This window comes from Staurois parvus, unplaced genomic scaffold, assembly GCF_062004578.1.
Source record: "Staurois parvus isolate SC_StPar_1 unplaced genomic scaffold, SC_StPar_1.0 ptg001302l, whole genome shotgun sequence".
NCBI lineage: Eukaryota > Metazoa > Chordata > Amphibia > Anura > Ranidae > Staurois > Staurois parvus.
Genome location: NW_028319098.1, coordinates 11,603,301 through 11,627,502, shown reverse-complemented (window position 1 = coordinate 11,627,502; position 24,202 = coordinate 11,603,301). Strand labels below are relative to the sequence as shown.

Below are 24,202 nucleotides of genomic sequence, written 5' to 3'. Positions count from 1 at the left end.
ATTCTATGGGCACAGCATACACTTTCATTTTATAAAATCAGCATTGTAATAACAGCACAAGCAGTGGTTAGTTTTGACAATCCAATATAATCTTGAAAACATTTTCTTTCACGTTTTGAGTTCTACCTGTCTGCTGGCCATCTATTTCCACAACTTCCTGGATTCTCTGCATGCTTTGCAGCTTCTCCTCTGCTGTTTACTTTCAATTTCTAAGGAATACATATCCCATGGTACTATCAGTTCAAACAGGGACCTGGGCACCTGCCGAGCAAAAGGGCAAGCTATACTGCGTTATTTACCAGCCCCCTCATTTCCTTAATGAACACAGTGAGCGATCAGTACCAATCACGCCTGTCTCCATTTATCACTGAAGCATAATAAACTGTGTTTACTATGATTCAGTTTGTAAATGAATAGTAAGCTACAGAGACCTTCCTGTTCAATCATCTGCGCAGCTAAGGCTGCACAGAAAGAAATCTATGCCCTCAGTCCCTTTCTATGTCTAAAAAGTAAAACATCAGAGGTCTTTTTAAACTCCTGATCTTTTACCAAAGTTTCCAAACAAGACAGCAAAAAATGTAAAAAAAAATCATAAATCTCTAAAAACATGAAAAAAAAAAATTAAGGGCTTGTTCATCTGTGCCTTGCTCTCTGAACAGCAATCAACATTTAGAACGCTCTTCAGAGAGCATCTGATAAGTGGTGAGGAGGCATATTGCCTTTAATGGACCTTGTTCGACAGAGGCATAATTTCTGCCATGGCTGAGAAGAATAACATTGCAGCTGTGGCATGTGTACATCCCTAGCCACTACCTCTGTTGCTAAAGGGGTAGCGGTTGGTGGACAGTAAAAGTACAACTCAACCATGCTGTTCCCTCCCCCTCCCAGCCTTACATGTGAATGAGCCCTAAGGACTCATTCACACAGGTACTCTGGCCATGTGAATAAATAGATTGTTCCAAGAAAGAAAATACTTTGGTATTCCTATTGTAAAGTAATTTTCAACTTTGATGTCTAGTGTCAGGTCACTTTCAATAACGTGAGAATTGGTATGTAAAGGAAAGTCATTTAAATTTGAAAAGTGTTAAACCCCACTGCAGATGGTATAAACAATATAACGTAAGGCTCCTCCTGTACCACTACCCCCTCCCTCCTAGATTGTAAGCTCGAAAGAGTAGGGCCCTCTTACCCCTCGTGTGATGTTCGTAGTTGCTGTAATGTTTCATGTATTGTCCCCCCCTCTATTGTACAGCGCTGAGCAAACCCTTTGGCGCTATATAAACTCAATGTAATGTAATGTAATGTAAGGCCCTAGATAAGCAATTGATTAAATTTTTATTGTTGGTTTAAACCCATGAAATACCACGAGTTGTAGTGGTTCAGGTTTTGAATGTGGACCTGAAGTTGAATCGTTTAACGTTGAATTTCTTGATGGGCTCCCAGGTACTGCAGCACTCATTATCAGCAGAGTGAGGGGAATAAGTCCCAAGGAGTAGATTGAAAGGTTAATTAGATGTGCTTTAAATCCATAAGCTCTCCTAAAACACAAAAATTACAAAAATTATGAGCTGAGCTATGATACAAAAAAAATGAACAAATGGTTTTTCTTTTTTCATTACAATGTCACTTCATTCTCCAACAAATATATACTTCTTTGAAATTATGTTAAAGGGTTATTAAAGGCTATTTTATCAATTAAAACAACAAGCATGTTAGTCTTACCTGCTCTGTGCAATGTAATTGCACTAAGGTGCCCACAAAAATCTTTTTCTTGGGTCCCCCACCAGCACTGTCTGCTCCTTCCCTTCAGTGTCTGTAGACACAGAACGTGGCTTGACCCCACCCCCTGATCCTTCTCACTGGGTTTGATTGACAGCAGCAGGAGCCAATGGCTCCCGCTGTTGCCTCTGAGCCAGTATGTCAGGACCTGGGTCACCTGCTGGTGGCACTCTGCTTTCCAGGCTGGAAAGTTGTAGTTATAGTGTCCACTAGCGGGTGTCTCCCAGCAGCCAGCAGTTTCTAGTAATCGGTGCCTACCTGATGCTGGCTTCTGGGAAGGTATTTAGTCTCTCCTCTGTTAGCACACTTCACATCAGTGTTTTGGCTGCTCCTGACCTGTACCTGTATCCAGTTTTGCTTCTCCTTCTGCCAGATACTGAGTGCCATTTATCCTTCTCCTGATCTTGACCTTGCTCTGCATCTTGTACACTGCTCTTTTTTTCTGCTCCCCTTGTACCTGATCCTAGTCCTGATTCCCCCCATCTGTTCCCTGCATCTCCAGTTTACCCTGTTATCTATGGTCCCCATTTTTTGTACATATTGTATACAGTTTGTTTGTAGTTAGGATTATTGTTTCTTAGTTAGGGTTTTTGGTTATATGGTTGTGGTTAACTTGTATTTTTATGTCTGCTGTGTGCTGCTGTTTGGACATCTTTTTTGCTATTAATATATATTCATTATGATATACAGTTTGCAGTATATTGCTTCCTCCTCAGAGAACTAAGGCTAATTAGGTATCATTCAGGGCCAGTATTTACTACTTAGACTAAGATGAGGATATAATCATGTAAACCCTGGTGTCTGTGCAGTGCATATTTGGTGCATGTTCTAGGGTGTACTGTACAGTATGTACAGTATATCTTACACAGATCAGTTACCCTGCTGTTTTCTCTCTCTATTTGACTGGCCAGTGTAAAAAATCCATCACTCTTACACAACTTAGTATATATTATATACTTATATTATTATTATTACTGTTGTTTTAGCTCTATGTATAAATAATTGTAAGATTATGTAATAAATGCATTATATTTTAATTTCTTTTGTTCATGTCCTTGTTCTGATAATTGTAAACTGTTTTGTTTGCGCCATTAAGCCCTGAACAAGTAGGAGGGGGGTGTAAAAGCCATGAAACTATCTATTCCAAATAAAGATTCTATCATATCAATGTGTGATTCTTATTTGTTGTTTGGTTGCTCCATCTTTTATTTAAGTGAAAAAAGGTGCAGTGCTATACCTTACAAACTCTGAATAAACCATCTGTAAAATGGAAAACAACTTTTAGAAACCCTATAATTTCTTTGTGTATTATTTTATTCTTAACATTTAATTAAATAAAATAAATATAACAATAACCTTCAATCCTTACAGTGTTTTTTCATTATATTATAAGAATGAAATTGTAACACAAACAAATGATAGGTTTTCTAAAAAATTTTTATTGGTTGTACACAAGGTTTATGCGTAGGTATAGCGCTGCACCTTTTCCACTTGCAATGCATTTGTGTATCAGCCTGGTCCACAAAATTGTGTTCAGATGCTGACCATGTAGTTGATTTTCTTCATAAGTGCAGAGACAAAAAAAACATAATACTGTGTCTTTTATATATATTTTTTCATCAAACAACCATTACTACACCACCTATAATATACGTACCATTTCATAGTTAAATATTCTTTACAAACTGGATGGGAAAGGAGTTCGACACGGTTGTGTTGCACCATGGCCTGTAGAAAATGGAAAAATAGAAACTACAATTCAATACAATACAGTACAATTGCAACTGTTTCATTGTTCTATGAACACATAGCCACTTCTGGGAGCATCAGATTTGAGGTCTTTGCTGTGCTCAAGTGTCAGATTTGCTTAACACCATAGAAAACAATCCATAGAATTTGAAGAAAAATTCTACACGTTAATATTTAGATCTAAACTAAGTACAACTCTATGGCAGTGTTCACAAATTAGAACATAAGAACCTTGTGAGCTAAAAAATAAATGCAACTAATAAAAAATATATATTTTTTTAAGTAATTAAATAAAAAAAAGTAACTAATTGATCAGTAGAACATAAACATACTGTATCTATGTGTTTCATAGTGTCTCTAACTGCATAAACAGTTGTTTTTTGTGGTTACTAATATTCAGCAATTTTTTTTAAATAATGTAAAGTATTGCAATATATTATCAGACTAAATGCATAAAAGCTATGTTTAAAGACCCTCCCATTCTAAATTCTCTTGCTCGCTCATATATTATGTGTTCTATAGAAGGCTCTGCTGTGAACATATACATCAGTTTCCAGTACCTGTATTGATTCTGTGTCCATTGTTGGATCAAATTGCAAAGCTTGTAATGGCTAATAGCATTCATGGTGCCACATATATGGGCAACATGGAGACTTTTGAGATTACAGTAGGCTAGGAATAGATACTGAACATTATATCTAGATAGAAAAGTACCAAACGCAAATGCAGGCATGCTGCCTCTTCACTAATTCATTTTGTGTATTGACTTGCAGGTCACTTGTATGATCATGGTATGTTTTCAGCGAATCCAAGTATATTTTCTTCTCTTATCAATTTATATGCAGTTTTCAGCCAAAAAATCCACTAGACCTCCCATAATTAGGTTACCTTATGGAACAGCTAGTGTTAACCATAGATCACTATCATTCTATCATGTTTTCCTCCCCAGCTGTTTTTCTTTAAAATCACACTAAACTCGTTTTTTTTTTACTTCAATTGTGCTAAAATATTAAGTATACCATGGCTCTTTTTTGTTTGTTTTGTTTAAAAAGTCTCCATTCATTGTTTTCAGGCTTTTTTTTTTGTCCTGTGTATGTTCCCTATCCTCCACTGATACACCTGACTGCTACTATTGTAGAATGAGCAGTGGCGTTATTTCTGGTCACATGCTTACTACAATTCCATACAATGGAACTGACTGTGTCTGCAGGTAGATGTGTACTACATCTCAGAGATGAGCAGGAAAGGGTGGCTATGTTCACATACAGAAAAGGGTTATGGAGAACAAACCTAGCCACCCTAGAATAAGAAGTCTGAGAACAGCAGAAAAAAGCTTGCATTTGAGAGATGAAACAAAGGAAGACATGGAATGGACATTTTTTCTTCTATTTAAACATTTATTAGTAAAAAATGTTAGTTTAGTGTAATTGTTAAGGCTGGTTATACAATCACTGGCCTCTTTATTGGGTACATCTTGCTAGTATCGGGTTGGACCCCCTTTTGCCTTCAGAACTGCCTTTATTCTTTCTGGCATAGCTTCCACAAGGTGTTGTAAACATTCCTCAGAGATTTTGGTCCATATTGACATGATAGCATCACGCAGTTGCTGCAGATTTGTCGGCTTCACATCCATGATGCGAATCTCCTGTTCCACCACATAGCAAAGGTGCTCTATTGGAATGAGATCTGGTGACTGTGAAGGCCATTGGAGTACAGTGAACCCATTACCATGTTCAAAAAACCAGTTTGAGATGATTTGAGCTTTGTGACATGGTGCATAATCCTGCTGGAAGTAGCCATCAGAAGACTATAGTCATAAAGGGATCGAAATGGTCATCAACAATACTCAGGTAGGCATTTAAACAATTCTCAATTGGTATTAGGGGCCCAAAGTGTGCCAAGGAAATATCCCCACACAACTACACCACCACCACCAGTCTGAACCGTTGAAACAAGGCCGGATGGATCCATTCTTTCATGTTGTTTACGATTTACCATTTCATCTGAATGTTGCAGCTAAAATCAAGACTCATCAGACCAGGCAATGTTTTTACATTCTATTGTTCAATTTTGGTGAGCCTGTGCCAATTGTTTCCTGTTCTTAGCCGACAGGGGGGTGGCATCGGATGTGGTCTTCTGCTGCTGTAGCCCATCTGCTTCAAGGATACGACATGTTGTACATTCAGAGATGGTATTCTGCATACCTTGGTAGTAATGAGTGGTTATTTGAGTTACTGTTGCCTTTCTATCATGTGAAACCAGTCTGTCCATTTTCCCCTGACCTCTGACATCAACAAGGCATTTTCGAGCATACCACTGCATTTCACTGGAGATTTTCTCTTTTCTCAGTAAACCCTAGAGATGGTTGTGCGTAAAAATCCCAGTAGATCAGCAGTTTATGAAATACTCAGACCATGGGGTAGTGATATATTTCTTTTGCTAATAGCAACCAATTTTATATATGCTTTTACTTTTTCACTCTAAAATTATGATGGTGTTCACTTGCTCAGAGCTCAGAGCATTCGTGTTTTTTTAAGTATACCTTTATTGCTAATGATGATTTTTGCAAATGCATAGAAAAAAATGCAATAATGTAATCCTGTAATAAGAAAAATAAAGAGGCTGCCATTACTTACATCTTATAAGGTACTGAAGTAAAGGAATCAAGATAGCAGCCGGGAAACTAGCGCCTTGAGGAGTTCAGGAATTGCAGCCTGCACATTTCTCTTAAGACAGGTTTCCGTAAGAGGATGTGTGCATATCAGATAATAGGCTCCGATGGCATGATTTCAATTCATCCAAGAAAAAACCTCATGCAGCACAGTAAATGCTCCTTTGGCAAGGCAAATCTCTGTTCAATTTGGTCACTCAGTAATGCAATAATGTGCAAAAAAATCCTGTTTTTTATATCCCTTGCACACGATTTGGTATTTAAGTGGATACAACTTGCCTTATTTGCTAAGTTAACTGAACATTTGCTTTATTCTGTGAGAGTGGCAGATTATTCAGAGAATTACAGAGTTTTGCATTTTTATAAAAAAAAAACTAGGTTTCCTTTTTTATCAGTGTTTCTCCATGCATATTTCTTTTCTACATAGTTTAATTATCATAACATTTGGAATATACACCTGTAGCTAGGTGCTTGTCATTGCAAAATAGAATCAAGAGGACATTATCAAACGGAACCATAGACTAGCTAGTTCCCTCTTAATGCCCGGGACTCATACCATTGCATCACCTCCTGCCTATAGAGGAGGGGAGCTGTTCTTCCTGCACAGAGCAGAGGATATTGGGACCTGTAGCCCTGCAGTCTATTCTTGCTGTATTGTAGAGTTCCTTTGGATTTACAAATTCTGTAAAGCTGATTCAGCAAAGATTATGGGACAATTTTTGTATTTGACTGCTTCTGGTGGACTATCCCTCTCGGCCCGGGGATATCAAAGAGGAAGGTTAGAGGCTGCTCTTCTGCGTCCAGCTGCATCGGAACTCAGCAGCCCAGCTGGCAGTAGTGATACACAGCTCATTCATCTGCGTAACTGCACTGCAGATCATGACAATAAGTGTTTACAGCAGCTCTCCACTATCCAGCATTTCTCACAGCCCTTCTCAATGTGGCACCCTTTAGGTTTAGCTAGATAGGGTTGGGTTTTTTTTTTGTGAGTTAGAGGCTTGGCGGAAGCCTGGGATGAGTGAGCCTGGGAATGTTGTAGTGATGTTGCCTCGGAGAAGGAGGGGGGGAGGGCTCTGCATATCAGGGCTTCTGAAGAGGGATGAAGGAGAAGAGGAGGCTTAGACTTGTATGTTTAAAGGAACTTGGTCAATCCCCAGGCAGGACACTGGGCATGGTGGCCAGGGGCAATCCTTAAATGTGACAGAACCTGTGCAGCAGGGGAGTCGGGTGGAAGATGGACTGAGAGAAGGTGCTGGAGAGTGGAGCCTGGGAGGGGGCCCCAGGTAGGGGAGCTTACCTACAGGTTGGTTGCTGGACTGAAGGATCTCCACTGTGCCAAAGTCTCCTAGGGAGGACAACCTGTGAGCTGGGAAGGAGCCAACCCAGCGTAAGCACCTGCAACTCACCAAGCTAACAGGACAGGATGGTGTGAGTAGTTTTACACACCCTGGGCCAGATAAAGGGACAGAGCTGTCAGGTACCAGACCCAACTAGTTCTTATTCAAAACTGCTTAAGTGCATATCTTAGAATCCCCTGCCCAGGGATAGCCTCAGGCAGGGGCAGACTGACCATTCGAGCACTCGGGGTCAGTATGGGGCCCATAACATGCCCATGGTACCTTTTTGATAGGCTTTTTTGAGTGTGGGCAAGGACACAGGGGCCCCATGGTCCCCTATTGCCCGGGGGCCCCATGAGCTGTCAGTCCGCCCCTGCCCTCAGGTGAAGTTAACCTCTCCAAGTTGTTAACCCCTCAATAAAAACAACAAAATATACAGTTCAAGGACTGTTTTACTGACTCTGTGTGTGAAGATGGTGGAACTGCGTGTTCCCTGGCCATGCAAAGCTTAGAGGGGCCCAAAAAACTCAGCGATTCCTGCGGCTCTGCCCCAGCTAATTGTTCACCAGCAGCCTGTTGGCCAACCGCTGTTTACTTGCTGCCTAATATATCCCGTTGACTTTCAGATGCCATTGAGATAATCAATGTTATTCACTTAACCTGTCACTGGTCATAAAGTTATGGCTGAGCGGTGTACATCTGGGTGGTGTTTAGCCCTCCTCTTACACCAATCCCAATTCTACCTACAATCTCTCCTGTACCAAACACTCTTTTCCTAGTAGTTTTATACATTTAGGTATTATGCTCAGACCCTGCAATGTAATTTGCTATTATAATGTATCGACATATCATCTTACATTTAACGTAATCAGAGGCTCATATGTAATGCTTTTTTTCCTCTCGCTTGCCTTCTTGAACTGCAGGGGACATTGTAGGTATCGAAAGTTGTATTCAATCTAATGAAAAAGAAATCATCCAATTTAAATAATACAAACTATCTAGGGATATGGTATGATATCATATACAGTACATACATTATCATGTGACTTACAAAGAAATTTGGACTCTTCTTGTCCCCAGGTGATTCAATCATACATCTGTCTAAGAGAAACTGCAAGGTAAACAAATTAATAGATTACTATACAATAGTATATACAGATTTTATTTCATACTTTTTCCCAAACTATGCAGGATAATTTTAATAAATCTGTAGACCATTAATGCCATCAGCCTAGAGCTGTGATATTTTTCACAGAAATGTTGTTTGTATTAGGCAGGAGTATTGATAGTCCAAGGCTGTCTAAGCCTCAACTGCATTTGAATCCTACAAGTAGAACTTTAGAGGTGTTCAACTTTCATTTGGCTGTTATGTCTAACACAATGGAAACATCTGAAAATCACATGTCCTTACACATATGCTTTACACTACGCAGTACAAAATAGCTTAATATCCAACTGAACTTTTAGCTTAAGTCACCTAAATATATTTCAGGTGCATTAAATAAAATAAATTACACAAAGCCTTATAGTTCGGTTTGTTTTAGAAAGTAGCCACAGCCTTAGTAGAAAAGCCTGTCCTTGGGAGCATGCTATAGAAAAGGACTTGCTCTCTAGGTGGAAGCAGTGGTCTCTCTGTAGAGGTCTTGCATGCCTTCTGCTGAGTCAGAGAATAGAGGTAGAGTTCTCCAATCAGCAGAGAGCACAAGCTGTGCTAAATTGTAAAGCTATAGGTATAACTCACCAGCGGGCCATTCAGACTTCTAAAGAGATGCCATTGCCAAACAATTTGTACAACAACTTCTACATTCAAAAACAAACAGTACTCACTTTTAAGCTTTCTGGGAGGTGATACACCATTTCAAGTATAGGGCACGCGTAGTTAGAAGTATCTGAAAATGTTACAAGTGCCTCCTCCCACCTGTAGTATAATGGAAGAAAGTAGAGATCTTCATAAGAGGGAAACAAAATATTATATAGTATTGCATATTATAGACTTTCAGTTTAGTGAAGTCAGTGATAGGAACAATTCAATTCCTAACTAATATATCAAATATTTAAATGTTTCTTCAAATACTCTTTGCATATAGGGCCCTTCAGACCTCTTACCAGTACACCATCTGGTGACATGTCACAGTGTGTTGGGGATCTCACTTCTTAATATTCTGTTCTCCTTCACTAAAGTTCAATACATTTATTCTTGGTGCTGGGAATCTAACACTGGCAGATTTTAATACAAAGCTCCTGCAACAAAGAGCTAGTATACATCTCGTGCTTCACTAATAAAGAATCTCCTTCACAAAACCACTCCCGAACATTAACACTTTCTTACCTGTAAATGTTATGTGCAACTTAACAATGATCCCTTAACACCTAAAATGGTAGCACCGGGAAGAGCATCTTTCAGTCCCAGGTACAGTCGCACCAACCCCTCTCGCTCACCATATCCAATGAGCCTCAGACCATCAGCCTGCTGAAGATCTTAGTATGGGGGGAGGACATCCTGTGTAATGATGGGGGTAGTATGGGGGGTGGGCATCCTGTGTAATGATTGGGGTATTATGGGGGAGTGGTCCTGTGTAATGATGGGGGTAGTATAGGGGAAAGGTCCTGTGTAATGATGGGGGTAGTATGGGGTAGGGGTCCTGTGTAATTATGGAGGAGGGGGGTCCTGTGTTATGATGGGGGTAGTATGGGGGAGGCGCCCTGTGTAATGATGAGGGTAGTGTGGGGGAGATGTCCTGTGTAATGATGGGGTAGTATAGGGGAAGAGTCTTGTGTAATGATGGAAAAGGGGGACTTGTGTAATTATGGGGGTAGTATGGGGGAGGGGGTCCTATGTAATGATGGGGGCAGTATGGGGGAGGGGTCTTTGTAGCAATTGTGCGTACAGAGATGGATGCGGTAATCCATCTTGCTACAGATCCTCCATCTTGTATCATTCTCTCTCCCTCCAATCCCCCTCCCTCAGGAATGTGGTCTGTATGTATGCTGAGATCACATGCATCAGGCACAGTGGGATAGCTTCATGGTTATAAACCCCAATTAGCCTGGGCCCAGTATGTCTGTGAGACTCTTGCTTGGAGAGGATCGTAAAGCTATAAACCAGTCCTTCGCTGAACATGAAAAACATTCTGAGATAACGGTAAAACAGACATCCTATTTAAAACCCCTTTTCCATATAATGTCATATCTTAAAATAGGGACTACATACATCGAACAAAGCATATATTCAGATAGCTTAGTTTAATGCGAGTCGCCTGATATCTTACACCCCTAGATTATGTCTACCCGAGAGCAGAAAGCGATATTTATTTCAGTTACTTATATAGCGCCGTCAATTTACGCAGCACTTTACATATATATTGCACATTCACATCAGTCCTTAACCCTTAAGGGGTGTACAATCTAAGATCCCTAACTCACATCCATAGACATACTAGGGCCAATTTAGACAGGATCTAATTAACCTACCAGCATGTCTTTGGAGTGTGGGAGGAAACCGGAGTACCCGAAGGAAACCCACACAGACACAGGGAGAACATGCAAACTCCAGGCAGGTGGTGCCGTGGTTGGGATTTGAACCAACGACCCTAGTACTGCCAGGTGGAAGTGCTAAGCATTTAGCCACTGTGCTGCCCCATATCTCTTTAACCGTCACAGGTAGATATGTCACATCTGATATCTAGACGTTCAGCAGATGATTTTACATATTAATCTACTAGTGGCTAGACTGCTACATGTACCTAGGGAAGGTTATTGACCATGATATAAACTGGGAGGGATTTGGTCATAGCCTGAGTTCCCCGCCTAAAACACCCTTCCCTAAATGAGATTGGTTCTCTGCTTTAAGGAGACACACTGCTGGGTTCCTAGAAAAAGGCTGCTATGCTTGGAGCAGGAAGTTGAAGAATTCTCCCTGTTTAACATCAGGAACCAACTTTGGGAGAAAAGGTACCCTTTTGCTCAGGATCCTTGAAGCTGCTTAAAGTAAAGCTGACGGCAAGTATTCTACCTCACTAAACTTCTTTCTGTTATCTCTCTGTTGTGGTATTGCTCTCTATATTTATATATATATATATATATATATATATATATATATATATATTGGCTACATCTTTTTCTGTAAATACTTTTATTGCACCATGTTGACCTTTTTAGTAATAAATCTTATTTTCTGAAAAGTGTTGAACTGTTTCTAAAGCTCTTTAATGCAAACTAAGAATCCCTGTCTCTGAAGAGCGCTACTGTGTGTTTTGAACCCTCTATATACATCTGTCTGCAGTGACAGTGTGTATACAGATGATTATTCAAACATTATAGTGTTATTGCTAATATTGGCGAGTTTCCTCCTTCTCTGTACAAAAAGGCGGTGGTGGCAGTGTGAAGGGTTAATTGCGTAATTAACCTGACCCAGTAACAATCGCTCTCAGGCTGCAGGTACATAGTTTGTGGTCCATTAGCTGGAAAATCGTTGTGCAGGGTGCAGCTGAGCATGGCATTGTTAAGCACGTGACAGCGCGGTTTTAGATTGGCTAGTCCTTCGGTCATGAGTTGGTGAGAAGGGCTGGGGTCTGACGCCGCGACCGCCACAGTCCTGTGTAATGATGGAGGAGGGGGTCTTTTGTAATGGTGGGGGTAGTATGGGAGAGTGGACTCTGTATAATGATGGAGGAGGGGGGATCCTATGTAATGATGGAGGAGGGAGGTCCTGGGTAATGATAGGTAGGTCTATTTGTGTGTGTGTTTGTTTTTGGGATGTTGGGGTAGAGAGGGAAATTGCATGTGGGGGACCCAGGGGAAAATGTTTGTCCAGGGTCCAATCAATATTAACCTCTTCCTGTAGGCCTACAGTCTATAGATGGTGGGTGGGAAGCTTTCCCAATGCGGGCTAATGTACCCGTATGTTAGCCCGCATTGGCGGCTCCTGTGTGTCTCACAGAGTTCGCACCCGGGAGCCTGGAGATCGGTATGTTCCCTGGACACAGCAGATCATTAACTCTGTGTCCGGGCAATCACATGGTGATTTTCCATGTAATTGCTGTGTCCTGTCACTGCAATCACATAGTAAACACTAGAAAGTGAAACTAAAGATCACTTCTCTGCTGTCAGAGTGAGAGCGCAGAAAGCTATTTTGCAGCCTGTGAGTGTAAAACAGCTTGTCAGGCTGCTTGTACACTCACAGACTGCAGTGCCAGCCCAGTGTCCCTGATCACTGTCTCTGGGTCCCTGATCACTGCACCATACATCATACCAGCACCCTGATAACCGCCATACGGCCTACCAGCACCCCGGTCACAACCATACACCATACCAGCACCCTGATAACCGCCACACACCCTACCAGCACCCTGGTCACAACCATACACCATACCCACATCCTGATCATTGTTATGCCTCATACCAGCATCCTGATCACCCCATAAGCCCTACCAGCGCACTGATAACCACCATACTCCACACCATCATCCTGATCACCGCCATACCCCATACGAGCATCCTGATCACCACCATACTCTATACAAACATTCCGATCACCACCATACCAGCATCCTAATCATCGCCATATCCCATATCAATGTCCTGATCACTCCCATACCTCATACCAGCGTCCTGATCACTGCCATGCATCATGTTAATGTCCTGATCACTACCATACCCTATACCAGCATTTTGGGATCTCAAATGATCAATTTTCAGATATATATCCCAAAGTTTGTAGACTCTATAGCTTTCAGGCAGGCTAAATAATATATCTTGTTTTGGGTTATTTTTACCCAAAAAATGTAGCAGAATACATTTTGGCCTAAATTTATGAAGATTAATTATTTATGTGCAAAATTCTATGACAAAAACTAAGCAAAACATTTGTTTTTTCAAAATTTTCTGTCTTTTTTCATTCATATAGCAAAAGATTAAAAACTCAGTTGTGATCAAATACTACCAAAACATAGATAAAAAAAAAAAAGATACAAATTTCATATGCATACAGTGTTACATGACTGAGTAATTGTCACTCAAAGTGTGATAGTGCTGAAAGCTGAAAATTGGCCTGGACTAGAAGGGGGTGAAAGTGTCCAAACTTGAAGTGGCTAAAGATGTCCCTGAATGAAGTAAAGGCTAATACTAACTACTCCTAAGAATGTCCCTTCCTCCCTTCTCCTACCTATTCTGCATACCCTTTAAAAAAAAGATGCGTTGTGTACTTACCTATTTTTAATCTGGTCTGGTCATCTTGCAGTTCTAGCTCCCCTGTGTAAGGGAACGCTTGACAACAGCTGTGAATCCAATGAAGACATAACATAATCCACAGGCTCCTGGCCCAACTGTTGTCTGCGCTCTCTCCCACCCCCCTCCTTCCCCAACACACGAGAGAAGAATCACATTATCATACTGTTGGAGATTAACGACAGGTAGAGGAAGAACCCCAGAGGCCAAGCATCTTTCTACTGCTGCTGCTTGTGTCGGTGGGATGTGAACTGCTCTGACCCCTGCCGGACCCTCCTCTCTTTTTGATCCCTTGCAATCTGAGAAATACACATTCTGCCCACACAAGCAGCAGCACTGTGACACAGCAAATCCAGGATAATTGGCAAGTATGATGCAAGATTATTATGGGGCCCCCATGCACCTTGGGCCCCTGGGCACTACCCATGCACTAAGACAGCCCTGCTTCCCTATAAGAAAGACCTAAAAATCTGCTGTGTCAGAAGGCTTTTTGAAGCTGCTGCTGCAGCTATTTCCATGTATCTCTAGATACCTGCACCTTAAATCTGGAGCAGTATTATTTTTTTTCTGCAGTCTCCCTAATTTCCTTCTGAAACAGTCACCTCTAAAACCTAAGCCTAACAGCCTAATGCTAACCTAACCATTAAACTAAGTGAACAAATGTTAGCCTCTACATACTTATCCTAAACCTGCTCTGATAGCTTGTCTGCACCAAACGTACACAAGCTCAGCACCATAAGTATGCAACATAAAGACTCCAAAACACACTAAACTGCTAAAAGTCGGATCCCTGTTTTGGTCTTGTCCACTGGTGATTGGACCAAAAAATGTATACCCAGGTGAACAAAGGGTCCAAAAGCACACCTTGAGTAGTTGAGTAAAAACACCAGAATGCACATACTCTCCTGGCAAAGTGAATTTTAATCAACTGTTTTAAACGTGGAATCACATGCAGGGGAATTTTAAAAAAAATAGGAACTTCTTCACCCGACTAGATTTATGAAGCAAATTTTTCTTGAGTTCTCATCACTGTACATTAGTAGATCACCTCTATAAATGAGACTTTCTAAAAGGGGGACACCTCCTTCTTTGGTCAAATTATACAACATCCTTACTGTCAACAGATTTATATCAGTCTTAGTTGTGTTCTATAAATTGTTATGTTTATCTATTTGTTCTATCTGTTTACTTTGTATCAGTTAGTTCTGTGTTGTATTATTCATCTTCTATAGAAAAAGCTATATAGTACATACAGTATTTTGTTCATATTGTGACAATGGACTATTTGCCACTGTTTACAAATACAATATAGTTTCCTTTTTTCCTTACCTTTCACTCTGGATTGTAGCATATACAGCATCCTTATTCCCGACACGTATAGCCTCATGAATGAAGGATGCATCATTTGTATTTAAGGTAATGGCTGCCCCATTTTCCAGCAATAGGGTAACTGCTTTGGCATGTCCATCTTTAGCAGCCAGGTGAAGTGCGGTGTTCTAAAATTAAGAATGTATAATGTTAATAACCTATCCTCCCTCTTTCAGGCTTCTCCAAAAAGGTGGTACATTGATGATGTGCAGTAAACCATACCAACAAAATCGTAAATCATTCACTGATCTGACTGCAGTAAATAATTTTTTGCTTATAATCATTGCAGTTTAGGCTGGAATTTTAAACAAACATTCAGGTATAAGTTGTATTATGGTTTTCCAATTGCAGTACATAACAACAGCTGGATGCCAACTTTATTACCATCATATCTGAGGGGTATTTTTTTTTTTTTGTTTACAAACGATTTTATTGTACATAAGTAGACAGTAAAACAACAGCACAGTATGAAAGTGATATTGTCAACAAAAATATGGCACATTTGAAATGTACAATACATAAAAGTATATTAACATAAAAAAGAAGATAGAGGAAGAAAGAAAGTTATGAGTGCATGAGATACATAAATGATAAAACAGATTGAGTGATACATCTATCAACAATATATGTCAGCCATTCTTTACCGGGGATGTTGTCAATCATGCAATAAATGTCTACAATCCTTCCATGACTCCCATTTTTTATCGTATAAGTGCATCTTATCCAGTAGTGTATAATGAATACGTTCCATAAGCATTACAGCGTCAATTCTGTGTAAAACGGAGTCCAAGGGTACAACATTAGACCGCCAATGCAGGGCAATGGACCATAAAGTGGCAATACATAATGTATGTAGCAATCTCAGAGTGGCATCAGGGACCCCTGGGATATGAACCCCCAATAAACAGGTCTGTATGGACAATTGCATCGAGTTGCCCGATAGTGAGGTAGCCACCTCAGATATCTTACGCCAGATCAAAGATATGTGCGGGCAATCCCAAAACATATGGACCAAAGTACCTGTGCGGCCACAGCCCCGGAAACATAAAGGGGATGTTTGTGGAAACATAGTATGTAGTCTGGACGTAGTATAATACCATCTGGTTAAAACTTTAAGGGCCGTCTCACGAACCGAAAGAGATCTAGAGCTCTTGCATATATTATCCACCATGGAGTCCCAATCCTCATCCGAAAAAGTGATACCACAATCCTCCTCCCACCTCTGCCTGTACATAGGAGGAGCATGAAAAAGACAGATCAAAAATTGGTGATAAAGATCTGAGATAAGACCCCTACCTCTAGGAGAGTCACGGCTGACACGCTCAAAAAGAGAGATCGGAGAAGACGGGGTAAGGCCAAAGTGCGCATTAAAAAAGTGCCTAATCTGTCTGTAACGAAGGTACTCACGAAGAGGAACATCAAATAGCACGCGCAGCATATCGAAGGTAATATAAGATCCTCCTCTTTGGAAATCAGATAATCTGATAAAGGATCGATCATACCACCAACGAAACATGTGAGGGGAAGAAAAGGCTACAACAAAAGTAGGATCACCAAAAAATGAAACACCTGGGGGAATATGAGAGACTAAACTCAGCTTAGCCTTGTATTTAGACCAAAGTGTCAGTGAGTGGGTCACTATAGAGTTATGAAAAGTAAGCGATCGGGGGGAGATTTTAGACCATAAAATTCCCGGTAAATAAAAAGGACGTATCGACTGAGACTCAAACTTAATCCATGGGATTTGAGAGTTAATAGTAGCCCATTGTGATAATTGCGCAAAACGAGCCGAGAGGTAATATAGCCAAAAGTTGGGAAGACCAAGACCTCCCGTCCGTTGTGAACGATACAAAATGGATGAGGCAAAACGTGGATGCTTATTTCCCCAAATAAAATTGTTAATAATCCGCTGAAAATGATCCAAAAACGTTTTTGAAACCGGAACTGGAAGTGCTCTAAAAAGATAAAGCAGTTTGGGCAAGATATTCATTTTAACCGCCGTGACTCTACCCAGAAAGGAGATATGATAACCGTGCCAGATCTTCAGTAGAGTAGAGAGACGTGACACACATGGTGGATAATTAGCCGCAAACATATCCGAGTATCTGGGAGCAAGATTAATCCCCAAATAGGATATCCTGTCCTTGACCCAGCGAAATGGAAAAGAACTACGGAGAGATGCACTTAGGGAGTCAGGAACATTAACAGGCATAATCACTGATTTGGTAAAATTAACGGTGAGACCTGACACTTTAGCAAAATCATTCAATACGACACACAAATTAGGCAAAGAAGTCAACGGGTTAGTAATAAAAAGCATAACATCATCAGCATACATGCTCAGCTTAAAATGTGAAACTAATAACGAATAGCCAGAAATATCCGAATGTGATTTGATCGCCAATGCCAAAGGTTCCAACACCAGCGCAAACAAAAGGGGCGAAAGAGGACAACCCTGACGGGTACCTCTACCCAATGTAAAAAAGTCAGTTACAGCCAGGAAGCCTTATTCTTGTTTTAGGAGAGTCGTATAGGGCATGTATGCCTGCCAAAAACCCATCACTGAAGCCCATTTTCTGTAGCAAAGAGAACAAGTAGGGCCAAAGAACACTGTCAAAGGCCTTGTTTATGTCTAAACTCATCAACAGAACCTCTTTGGAATGTAAATTGGCATCTTGAATAACGTTTAGAGTAAGACGAATGTTATCAGTAATAAATCTGTCGGGAATAAAACCCGACTGGTCTGGAAATACCAAAGAGGAGATAATAGGAGCCAACCTGTTCGCCAAAATGCGGCTAAATATCTTCAGATCGTTATTCATTACTGAGATTGGTCTATAGTTTTGCGGCAAACAGTGGTCTTTCTGTGGCTTGGGTATTAGAGACATGTTAGCTAACAACATCTCCTCGGGGAATTAACGCCCCTGTAAAACATCATTAAATAGTGTTATCAAGTATGGAGCCAATATAGAGATAAAATGTTTATAATAGCCAGCAGTAAATCCATCAGGACCCGGTGCAGTAGAGCGTTTCAGCGTTCCTATTGCACATGTTATTTCCTCTAAAGTACAGGGGGCATTAAGAGAGGCAATCTGAGAAGGTGTGAGAGCAGGAAGGGGTATAGAATCCAGCCATGAATCTGATAGAGAAACAGAATCCGACTGTGGAGAAGCCAGTAGTTTAGAATAAAAATTTTCAAAAATACCCAAAACTTCCTGAGGTAAAGATGAGATAGCACCTGAATAAGTACGCAATTTATACACATGTGGGGGGCGCAAAGAATGGTTCAATTTCCTTGCGAACATGGTAGATGCTGAGTTGCTATGTAATAGGAACGAGGCCTTCGACCAGCGGAGGGCCTTTTCAGTTTTTTGGGAAAGTAGGGCATTCAGTTCCAAGCGTTTTTGGGACAATAGTTGTTTATTGAGTAAAGATGGATCAGCTACATGGCTTCTATAGTGTGCTTCTAATTCTCGGGTTAAAAGTAGTATCTGCTGCCAACATTTTTTATTTCTGGCCGAAGCCATAGAGATAAGTCGGCCCCGTAGGACCGCCTTGTGGGCTACCCAAAGTGTGGCTGGGGAAATATCAGGGGTTGAATTAGATTGAAAGTATTCCTTAAGAGATGTAACCACCTCCTGCCGAGAGTCAGTATCAGTTAGCATAGAATCATTAAGTCTCCACGAAAAGGGGGTAGGTGCCAATCCCACAAACGTGATAGATAAGGCCATAATACTGTGATCCGACCAGGGGCTCAAATGAATACTAGCTATCCTAGAATTAGCTAGCAAAATAGGGGTACAAAAGATATAGTCTAGTCTAGCATAAGAGTCATGTGGGTGGGAATAAAATGTGTAATCTCTGGCTCCCGTGTTGTGCGCTCTCCAAGCATCCACCAACTGGAGGGCATCTAGTTTCTTAGTAAGGGATTTTGGGAAAGCTTGGGAAGTGTGTGAGACAGAGCTACGGTCAAAAAGAGGATTTGCCACCAGATTAAAATCACCACCCACCAATAGATGGGGGGACAAAAATTTATCCAGAGCACCAAAAAATTTAGAAAAAAAGGTAGCCTGTGCCGAATTTGGTGCATAGACATTAGCAATTGTAAGTTCTCGACCTGAAAGGGTGCCCTTAAGAATAATAAACCTACTGTCTGGATCACGATACACATGTTGAACCTCAAAGGGAAATGAGTTATGTAGAAAAATGGCCACTCCCCTACTGTTGGAGGAATGTAGGGTATAAAACCCCTGCCTATAGGATCTATGAAAAAAGGTCGGGTGTTTTGCGGCTGCAAAATGCGTTTCCTGTAATAAGATGATTTTTGCTCCTAATCTTTTATATTGAAGAAAGGCTGTTTTGCGCTTATTTGGCGAATTGAAACCCTGGACATTATGCGAAATACATTGAATTACCATAATAAACAGAGCTTGCCACTATCATCATAAAAGTACACATTACAAGGATATCCCCTAAAATTTTTTGACTAGACATAGAAACCCGCAGGTCTGCATCAGACAGACATACAGGTGGCAGAACCAGCCTAGGGGACCTCCAGACCCCAACATAGGGGTCGTGACGTCCACAGACCGACATAATACCATCCACATGCACTAAAGTTTTAAGAAAAGAAAAAGCGAAAAACAATTGAGAAGAAGCTTTAACATCTTCTATATTTGAAAGGGTAACTGAAGAACGTGGATCAGGCAGAAAAGTCATCATACCTGATAAAACAAAAAGTTCAAACATTAAGGGGCCACATGGGCCCAAACCCTGTCTCCTTAGAACATGGAAAACAAAGCTGCCACCCCGCAATCGGGCGGCGACACCTTCGGCCATGTCAGGAGGCAGGGTGGGGTAACGTGTCAAAGAGTAGTACAACCATGAATTAATGGGCGCAATTAGGAGGGTCCAATGACCCTTGTTATACCTTAACCCGTCCAGTGATCAATGCAAGGCATACAAAATATTCAGTATTGCAAAAATATCACAGCAGCAACCATAGAAATACACAACCTGACCATGTAAAAAATAGAGAGCAAAATCCCTGTGTCCCAAATCTTAGTAAAGTCATAAAAAACAATAGACCAAACCAAAGACTATCAAGACAATGAGTATTAGGCAAGTGAGAGTGGACACATCAACCCGGTTCTTGTCTGACTCTTCTTCTATCCCTCCGTGGGGAAGGGGTATGCCAAATGGGAGAAATTCGAGGGGTGGAGGGTGGACGTTGAGGTGATGGGGCATCCGCCAAGCCCAATTTGGCCAAGATTGCTCTACCTTCAGGAGGGGATGTAGCTATATATGTGCTCCCATTATGTGGAACTATCAGCTTAAAAGGGAAGCCCCACTTGTAGCGGATACGAGCTGAGAACAGGGCAGTTGTAACTTCTTTCATTTTTCTACGTTTCTCCAAAGTGGCCGGGGAAACATCAGGATAGATTTGTAAAACCGAGCCCTCAAAGGAGATTGTTGGAGTATTGCGAGCAGCTCGGAGTATTTCTTCTTTGGTCAGAAAATCCTTCATGCACAAGACAATATCCCTAGGCGGCTTGTCAGCAGGAGGTTTAGGGCGTAGGGCTCTGTGGATGCGGTCACAAGCAAAAGATCCAGGGTCACGATCTGGAAGGAGTGACTTGAATAACTTGGTTATAATGAATGAAAGATCTGACATAGACTCCGGGATTCCCCTGATTCGCAGATTATTCCTGCGATTGCGATTGTCAAGATCCTCGACCTGCGCCTGCAGTTGTGAAAAGGCCGTTTGTAATTGAGCATGCTCTCTGGAAAGTTCACCATAGGCCAGGCTAAGTTCATCGTGTTTGGTTTCCAAGCGGTCTGTCCTGGAGCCCAGCGTGGCTATTTCCTGAGAGAGAACATTAGTGCTTTTATGCAATTCTGATTGAAATTTGGCAGCTAGTTTGGCGTACATAGATTCCAAGCAGGACTCCAAGTCCCCTTTTGTGAGTTGCTGTGTATTTTCGCTGACCAAGGCCGATAAAGGAGCTGTGGTATCCCGTGCGGGATCGGACAGGGATGCTTGCTCTGTATTGACTGGAGACATGCCGCAAATCTCGTGAGCCTTAAGTAGGTATGTTGTGAGGGACTTCTGAGCTTGTCCCTTTTTTTTCTTGGTGGACGGCATATAAAGAATCTCCCGGGGGTGATCAACTGACAATTGGATAGTGAGTGGAGATTATAACCCCAGGGGACCTATAGCGCCCAAAATAGGTTCAGGGTTGTAGTTACATGGATGCTGTCAGATCCATCCGCGATAACATTATATTGTAAAAATATGCAGCAAGCCTTGAAAGGGTAGATAGAACATAAGTCGCAGCAATCCTGCAAAAATTTCACTTTGGAGCAGGGTGATAGCACTGGATCCCAACTCAGGACATGAGAGGGACGGATGGGAAGCAGGAAGCAGAGGACCCCCAATTCTCAGCACAGGGCCCCGCAGGGAGACACTCTCCGGGGCAGTATCAAGGCCCCAGTAGGCCTCTGAGCACAGTAAGGGCCACAGTCACAGAAGATGATGGATTCTGGGGCTATTAATATGTGGCCCACTCCCTAAAGCACTGTGGGGAGATCATAAGGACAGGATGCCGCCTGTACCCCCCACTCACTGTGACCAGGCGAAAGGAGGCCTCCGGCAGATGGTGTAGGCCGCACACGTCGCCGCCGCCGCGGGGAGCAGCAACACTCAGCGGTGTCCCTCTCTCAGCCTCCGTGACACAGAGGACGCTGCAGACGTCCCCGGGTGATCCCCTACAGCCCGGATGGAAGCGGGTGCGGATGGAAGACACCGGAGCCCCGGCCCGCGCGGCCGCACCAGGCCGCGGACGTCCGCCGCCACGAAGGGCGGAAATGTCGCCCGGAGTCCACCTCCCAGGTATCCGGAATGATACCAGGGCCCTCCGCTGCTCCACTGCGATCCGCTGCCGCACGGATGGCAGCGGATTCCGAAAATCGGCGCCGGAGCTCCGGATTATGCGGCCGCTCCGGTCGCCATCTTGGACACGCCCATCTGAGGGGTATTTTGACCCAGTATTCTCAACCAAATTGTGTTGCTACAGTAGCATTGGTCATTGATCTGGTTGTGCTGTCTGGCAGATTTGCCTGGATCACAAAACACATGGAAAAACATGCATGTACTACTGTACTACCACAATATGCAGAAGGTCATATTTAGGGTGTTAGGGTGCTATTTAAAAGGATAAGCACCGCAGCACACTGAATTGTGTTTATTGCATTGGGCTAATGCGCAGTAACTTCAACTTCATAGTATGAATGGGCTCTATGAGGGAAATTTACTAAAACTGGAGCACTCAGAATCTGGTGCCACTGTGCATGGTTGCCAATCAGCTTCTAACTTCACCGGCTTGTTCATTTAAGCTTTGGCAATACAACCTGGAAGCTTATTGGTTTCTATGCAGAGCTGCACCAGATTTTGCACTTTGCAGTTTTAGTAAATAACCCCCTATATCTGGCCATAGATGTATTGAATTTTGGCCAGTTCAGCAGGGACCAGCCGAATTTAGATCCACATATTGCCTGCCCTGCTCGACAGAAGTCAACAGTCAGATTGACTTCTGATAAATGGGAATGTTTGAGAACCCTTGTCAATCAATGATTGCAGCCACTGATCAGTGTATTCTGGCAGTCCTGTTGTCAGGATACAATTTTACAGTAGGGAGGACACCTCCATCTACTTCACTTGTATGTATGGAGGAATTCATTTGTTTTTTGTTGTTGTTACTTTTTTGATCAGCCTACTTTTTTTTGTACAATTTTTTTTTGAAGTGCACAAACATGACACTGTGTCATGTGTTGCACTGCTGTACAGTGGCATGTGGTCCTGTGTGATCCTGTCCAGTACACTGAGATAAAATGCAGAATGTTTTCTGTTCCACAGAAATGGAATAATGGGGAGATCTTCCAATGGGGTCACTAGTTTTGATTAGTCTGGTAACAACCTGGGATTCGCCTACTCTAAAGGGATTTCCTATCACTTTCTATTTTGGAAATATCCCTAATGGGACACAGATGGCAAAAAAAAAAAAAAAACCTTACAGGGTTTTAAACTTTCCTTACTCCATCTCAAATGAAAAAAAGGTTTGCCTTTAGTTCTACTTAACAGTTTTTAAAAAAAGGATAAACCGAAAAGATGAAAATACCCTTAACCAAAAACTATTAAATATTCTCTTTAAACTTTCTCCTTAGAGAAGACGTGAATACAGTTGAGTAATTTTTTTAAAAAGCACTTGTTTTATAAAGAAAAACTACAGTGTTTATTTATCAGGCTGTGATGGTTTTCTACTAAAGGATAACTGAAACCAAAAATTTTGTATTTTGCAATTTACCAGTCCTTAGGCATGGTGGTTAGACGGGGCACCTGCAGACAATTTTTCTGGGGGGTGCGGTGTAGGTGCAGGGAGTATAAGTGTGGGAGCTAATCTGCACACTGCACTCTTGTGGGCTTGGACAAAAGTGCATGTGGCCAAAGGTGGACGTGACTGAAAAGTGGGTGTTTCTTCACAGTTTATCTCCTTTGTATAGACAAAATAGGGCCTTGGGGCATACAAAATTGATTGTTGGAGAAAAACAAGCCAAAATAGGACTGACAGTGATAACCCACGCAAGTTTCAGAGTCAGAAATAAGCCCCCAGCAAGTGTAAGGACCAGCAATAATAACCCCCAGCACAGCATAATATCTATCCCCAGCATGGAAAAAAATAAACCTCCAGTGCAGCACAATAATTAACCACAAGCATGGCACAATAATAAACCACAAACATGGCGCAATAACTAACCACAACCATGGCACATAAACTTCCAATATTGCACAAAAACAAACCCCTTAGCATGGCACAACAATTAACTCCCAACATGGCACAATATTGAACCCCAGCATAGCACAGTAATGAAACCCCAGGAATGTGCATTATTAACTACCAGAACTACACAATAATTAACCCACAACCTTGTATAATAGTTAACCTCCAGGATTATAGTAGTTAATGTGCCCCCTTCATTGTAAAACATACAACATAGCATATAAAGTGAAGAGGTT

The 24,202-nt window shown here is 41.7% G+C and overlaps 1 protein-coding gene across 2 annotated transcripts in view; it reads right to left on the bottom strand.

The window, feature by feature from the left end:
- TRPA1 (transient receptor potential cation channel subfamily A member 1) overlaps positions 1 to 24,202 on the bottom strand; it is a 123,688-nt gene that overhangs the window by 20,096 nt on the left and 79,390 nt on the right. For both annotated transcript variants that reach the window (XM_089661044.1, XM_089661045.1), the window contains exons 14-19: positions 15,091 to 15,257; positions 9,364 to 9,454; positions 8,588 to 8,647; positions 8,394 to 8,492; positions 3,437 to 3,507; positions 1,364 to 1,538 (exon numbers count right to left, since the gene is read on the bottom strand). In XM_089661044.1, the coding sequence (XP_089517170.1) occupies positions 1,364 to 1,538; positions 3,437 to 3,507; positions 8,394 to 8,492; positions 8,588 to 8,647; positions 9,364 to 9,454; positions 15,091 to 15,257 (663 nt within the window). The remainder of the gene's footprint in view (positions 1 to 1,363; positions 1,539 to 3,436; positions 3,508 to 8,393; positions 8,493 to 8,587; positions 8,648 to 9,363; positions 9,455 to 15,090; positions 15,258 to 24,202) is intronic.